The sequence below is a fragment of the Cucurbita pepo genome, chromosome LG19 (genome assembly GCF_002806865.2).
Source record: "Cucurbita pepo subsp. pepo cultivar mu-cu-16 chromosome LG19, ASM280686v2, whole genome shotgun sequence".
Taxonomy (NCBI): domain Eukaryota; kingdom Viridiplantae; phylum Streptophyta; class Magnoliopsida; order Cucurbitales; family Cucurbitaceae; genus Cucurbita; species Cucurbita pepo.
The window spans coordinates 700664-706827 of NC_036656.1; the positions used below are offsets into that span (position 1 = coordinate 700664).

The 6164-nt window shown below is 39.3% G+C and overlaps 1 protein-coding gene across 1 annotated transcript in view; it reads left to right on the plus strand.

Annotated features, from left to right (window-relative positions):
* LOC111781223 overlaps positions 1 to 6139 on the plus strand; it is a 6403-nt gene extending 264 nt beyond the window's left edge. Inside the window, exons 1-10 of the mRNA XM_023661699.1 lie at positions 1 to 265; positions 1270 to 1390; positions 1484 to 1569; positions 1723 to 2104; positions 2890 to 2990; positions 3078 to 3144; positions 3218 to 3445; positions 4186 to 4644; positions 5462 to 5534; positions 5801 to 6139. The exon at positions 1 to 265 is cut by the window's left edge and continues 264 nt beyond it. Coding sequence (XP_023517467.1) covers positions 1 to 265; positions 1270 to 1390; positions 1484 to 1569; positions 1723 to 2104; positions 2890 to 2990; positions 3078 to 3144; positions 3218 to 3445; positions 4186 to 4644; positions 5462 to 5534; positions 5801 to 6045 — 2027 coding nt within the window. The 3' untranslated portion in view covers positions 6046 to 6139. The remainder of the gene's footprint in view (positions 266 to 1269; positions 1391 to 1483; positions 1570 to 1722; positions 2105 to 2889; positions 2991 to 3077; positions 3145 to 3217; positions 3446 to 4185; positions 4645 to 5461; positions 5535 to 5800) is intronic.
* Positions 6140 to 6164: the final 25 nt, after the last annotated feature.

Sequence of the window (6164 nt, forward strand, 5' to 3'; positions counted from 1 at the left end):
CCGAAGGATTTGATTGGAACTCGAGTGAGTATTTCACTAAGAGCTTTAGTTTGAAGAGAGGGAGTGGGGTTTACGGTGGTCGAGATGGGAATGGGGAGGGAGAGGGAGAGAGGGAGAGAGATGTGTATTGTGAGGTGGAGGTTGTGTCGTGGAGAGAGCGCCAGATTCGCGCTAATATTTTTGTTAATTCTGGGATTGAATCGGTTTGGAATGCTCTTACGGATTATGAGCGGCTTGCGGATTTCATCCCCAATCTTGTCTCCAGGTACTGTGGCTGAATTCTTTTTGCCTTTTGAAGAAATGATTGTTTATTCCGTGTTTTGATTTCTTTGTTTTTTGCGGGAGATGCTTTTTGTTCGTAATTTTATTGCTGGAATTGCATTTCTGTAATGTGTTGTTCTTGTTATTGGAAGTTCTCATCAGCTGGTTTTCTTTAGCACGCGATACGAAATAAGATGTTGTAACGTGATCCTACCTCGATTGGAGAGGAGAATGAGTGCTAGCAAGGGAGAGGGGAATGAGAGTGCTAGCAAGGACGCTGGGCTCGATGGGGGTGGATTGTGAGATCCCACATCGGTTAGGGAGGAAAACTAAGCATTGGGTGTGGAAATCTTTTTCTAGCATAGCCTTTTAAAGGAAGGACAAAGGGAAAGCCCAAAAAGGACAATATCTGATAGCGGTGAGCTTAGGCGGTTACAAATGGTATCATATCCAGACACCGGGCGATGTGCCAGCGTGGACATTGGGCCCAAAAGGGGTAGATTATGAGGTCCCACATCGTTCGGAGAGGGGAACGAGTGCCAGCAAGGACGCTGGGCCTCAAAGGAGGTGGATTGTGAAATCCCACATCGGTTGGGGAAGAGAATGAAACATTCTTTGTAAGGGTGTGGAAACCTCTCTCTAGCAGACGCATTTTAAAAACTTGAGAGAAAGCCCGGTGCCTAAATAAGACATGTTGTGTTATATTGACCATTGCCAATGAAACAATATCGAAGGAATATTTATATTTGTATGTGTTTTATCTTTGTTTTGAGTCAGTCGGAGGATTCATGTTTTATGTCGGATGAGTTATGTTACGTTTGCCGAATGATATATGTTTTACGACAAACTCCCAACGGAATAAAATTTTGATTCCAAACCATTTTACGAGATAATTTGACCTGCAATAACTCATATATTCGGTAATGATCTTGTTCTAGCTATTGTGAATTCTTCGCAATGTTTTCTTTATCTCTACCGTTTAAACGGACTAGTTATTATGAAGTCCAGTGGGAGAATTCCTTGTCCACATCCTGGTCGGATATGGTTGGAGCAAAGAGGACTGCAACGAGCATTGTATTGGCATATCGAAGCTCGAGTTGTCTTGGATCTTCAAGAGCTTCTAAATTCTGTAAGAAAAACATATATGTATGTATGTATATATATATATGCGTCTAATACACTAGCTCTGTTGCTATTGACGCTAGTCAACTGTTGGTCATAGGATGGTAGCCGTGAACTCCATTTTTCCATGGTTGATGGGGACTTTAAAAAGTTTGAAGGCAAATGGTCCTTGAAAGCTGGTACAAGGTAAAATTTTGTTTGTTTACTAATTTTTAAAATTTAAGAATATAAAAATCCAGTAATTTTTATGTTATTTATGGATACTAGGTAGTATGTTGTCTATAAGATTGTTTTCATGTTGTTTGAGTTGTTTTCAAATTTTAAGGCTACTTTCTGCAGGTCATCCCCGACAATTTTGTCGTATGAAGTCAATGTGATACCAAGGTTTAATTTTCCTGCCATTCTTCTTGAAAGAATAATTAGATCAGATCTTCCTGTGAATCTTCGGGCCTTGGCTTGTAGAGCTGAAGGGAGTTCTGAAGGGGGTCAAAGAGTAGGAAACAGTGAAGATTCCAAGTCCATGATTCTTTCTAATACAATTAATGGTGCGGCATGTGAGAAAGATGAATTATTACAGGAAAATTCTAGTTCCAATTTGGGAACCTTGCCCCCATTGTCTAATGAATTGAATAGCAACTGGGGAGTTTTTGGAAAAGTTTGCAAACTCGACAAACGTTGCATGGTCGATGAAGTTCATCTCCGTCGATTTGATGGTTTGCTGGTATGTGAACCAACTCTAGAATGTCTGATTTATAGGGATAATTTGTGATCATCTCTGGAGAAATATTTTCTTCTGATTTGTTATTTCTTTATAATAGATCTATCGGGGATTGTTGGGAGGGAGTCCCTGGTGGGCTAATTTAGGGAATGATCATGGGTTTATAAGTAAGGAATACATCTCTATTGGTATGAGGCCTTTTGGGGAAGTCTAAAACAAAGCCATGAGAGCTTATACTCAAAGTGGACAATACCATACCATTGTGGAGGGTCGTGATTCCTAACATGGTATCAAAACCATGCCCTTAACTTACTCATGTCAATAGTATCCTCAAATGTCGAACAAAGAAGTTGTGGGTCTCAAAGGTGTAGTCAAAAGAACAAATGGTGTACTTTGAGGACTCCAGAGAAGGAGTCAAGCCTCGATTAAGGGGAGGCTGTTTGAGGGCTCCATAGGCCTCGGGGGAAGCTCTATAGAGTACTTTATTCGAGGGGAGGATTGTTGGGAGGGAGTCCCACGTTGGCTAATTTAGGGAATGTCTCCATTGGTAGGAGGCCTTTTGGGGAAGCCCAAAGCAAAGCCATGAGAGCTTATGCTCAAAGTGGACAATATCATACTATTGTGGAGGGTCGTGACTCCTAACACCGATGACATCCTTTTAGACCCATAATCAGTGGCCATTAGAGTAGTAGAAACGAATAAGTCGACAGTTTTTCAATTGAGATAATCCTATTTTGTGTCTGGCTTTTAAATTGCCAAAGTTTCTTATAAGATGAATTTCACTGAAGGAAAATGGAGGCGTTCATCGTTGTGTGGTGGCTAGCATAACTGTGAAAGCTCCTGTTCGTGAAGTCTGGAATGTCCTGACTGCTTATGAAAGTCTTCCCGAGTAAGTTATCTATGCCTATGTTCTTGGTAGTTAATTGTTTGTGGAATAGTGTCAAATCTTCGAAGTGGTGAAATTAATTGATTGCAGAGTAGTTCCAAATCTAGCAATCAGCAAGATACTGTCGAGAGAAAGCAACAAAGTTCGCATTGTTCAGGTAAAATCAGAACATGAATTGCTGCAATTCAGCAAGATACTTGATTGGTGTTGGCTACCTTTTTTATGTGCAGGAAGGATGCAAGGGTCTACTATATATGGTTCTGCACGCTCGTGTGGTTTTGGACTTGTGTGAACAGCTTGAACAAGAGATTAGCTTTGAACAGGTTGAAGGAGACTTTGACTCTCTTACAGGAAAATGGCATTTTGAGCAGTTGGGAAGTCATCATACTCTCTTGAAATACTCTGTGGAGTCCAGAATGCACAAAGATACCTTTCTTTCTGAGGCTCTAATGGAAGAGGTTCCTTTTTACATTTTCTCTCTCTTTTTTTTTTTTTTCTTTAATCACTCATTAGTTTTATGTCCGTAGTTGTTGGGATATGGAGTCGGCTAGTAAAAATCTGACATAGATATATAGTAGATATTTTTATATAGAACGTAAACTGAAACCATAATAGGAATTGAAAATGTAATTTCTCCGTTCTCTATATTCTCTCAAACTATATATATCCTTAGGTAGTGTTTTGAAAATGTACTTTCTCCATTCTTCTCTTTTGGTGTACATATGATGGTACGTAAATGTAACTCATTATTAGAGTTCCTAGAGCTCCTTGTAAGGCTCGTTGGAAAACCGGTTTGAGTCAATTCCAATTTTGATTTGTCGGCTATTTGTTTCATGGCTTTAATTTGAGCTAATTTGAGCTACCGATCCTATTCTGGAGACAGAAATACCCACATTAATAACAGGTCTGATTCCAACATTGTATAGATCCGCAGATAAGAACATTTGTCTATCGGTAATGGAACATTAGTATGAATATAAGCTGAAACATCTCCCAATTGGGTCTCAAATTATTGGCCAATATCCCTCCTTGCATTTTCTCTATCCTGTTTTTTGTGTTCATCTAGATCAAGTGTGTGTTGTTGTGCGATTCTAACAATACTCTCATATTAAATGTAGTATATTTAGAAAAGAACGATAGAATTGCCGAAAATATTATATAAGTTTCAGTTCTTTTACAATGAATCATGTGTATTCAGGTGGTATATGAAGATCTTCCTTCAAACTTATGTGCAATCCGGGACTCCATCGAGAAAAGGGGATTAAAAAATTCTTTTGAATCATTTGAGAAAGGTGATTCAGAGGAGAAAAGTTCTTCAAATCAAAACAATCAAGTCAATGGCCATACGACAACGGGTGAGAGAGTTTCAGATATCAATGGGAGAAGCTCACGCAGACCAAGGCCCAAAATTCCTGGCTTACAAAGAGACATTGAAGTTCTCAAAGCAGAGGTGCTGAAGTTTATTTCAGAACATGGGCAGGAAGGATTTATGCCAATGAGAAAGCAACTTCGCATGCATGGAAGGGTAGATATTGAGAAGGCAATCACACGCATGGGTGGATTCAGAAGGATTGCATCACTTATGAATCTTTCCTTGGCATATAAGCACCGCAAGCCAAAGGGTTACTGGGACAAACTTGACAATTTGCAGGAAGAGGTATGCTTTAGCTTTACTTGTAAATTGTTGGAAACCCCCTCTTTAAATTCTTCATTGTTTATGTTGGTTAAAAGTTTTATGTTGACATTAAAAATGGAGAATCCTTTTGTCCTTGGAATCAAACCTGTGAAAATTTTGTAGTTCTTTTAATCCACTAAAAGGTATTTGTTAGGAACCACGATTCTCCATAATGGTATGATGTTGTCCATTTTAAGCATAAGCTCTCGTGGCTTTGTCTTTTGGCTTGCCAAAAGGCCTCGTACTAATGGAGATGTGTTCCTTACTTATAAACCCATGATCAACCCCTTAATTAGTCGATGTGGGACTCCTCTTCCAACAATCCCCTCCTCGAACAAAGTACACCATAGAGCCTCCCCTGAAGCCTATGGTGTCCTCGAACCGTCTCCCCTTAATCGAGGCTCGACTCGACTCCTTCTCTGAGCCCTTGAACAAAGTACACTACTTGTTCGACACTTGAGTCACTTTTGACTACACTTTCGAGGGTCCCAACTTCTTTGTTCGGCATTTGAGGATTCTATTGGCATGACTAAGTTAAGGACATGTCTCTGATATCATAAGCTCACATGACTTTGTTTTTTGTTTCCTAAAAATGCCTCATGGAGATATATTCATTACTTGTAAATCCATGATCTACCCCTTAATTAGCTGATGTGGGACTCCTCTTCCAACGATCCTCAATAATATTTTCAACGGTTATGCCAAACTCTCTCCTGTGCCTTAGAAATCGAATTGTTTGCTTGATTTCTTGGTGTATTAGAAAAAGTATACTTCATTGACTCTTTTGCCAAATAAACAGATAAATCGGTTCCAGAAGAGCTGGGGAATGGACCCTTCGTACATGCCCAGTAGGAAGTCCTTTGAACGTGCAGGTACAATGCCAACTAAACATGTTCTTTAGTCTTCTGCTTTCATTCTTTCTTTAATTTCTCAGGAAGGGCTTTGTTTTGTTTAGTTGCTTTCTTTAATTTCTCAGGAAGGACTCGTTTGATAAACCATTGTTCATATAATTGTATGCTCATAGCACAGCATGAACTTGTAAATGCATATTTAGGATAGTATGAGATGCTCTCAGAGGGCCGTGTTAGCCATAACTTTAATATGTAAAAATATATTGATCGACAAAGCCTTGTTGCAGGGAGGTACGACATTGCACGGGCACTCGAGAAATGGGGCGGCCTGCACGAAGTTTCTCGGCTTTTGTCACTAAAAGTGAGACATCCTAATAGACAACCAAGCTTTGCCAAGGATAGAAAGCATGATTATTTAGGTGTAAATGATGTTGATGCTGAAAGTAAAACTCCATCTAAGCCATATATTTCTCAGGATACAGAAAAATGGCTTGCAGGACTGAAGTATTTGGATATTAATTGGGTTGAGTAGTGTTCATACTATATACAAAGCCAACAAATGTATATATGTTCAAGAGAATTTGTCGTGACTGGTCATTTTTGTAATGTATTATAGAAAATGTAAGGAAAAAGATATGAAAATAACACTAA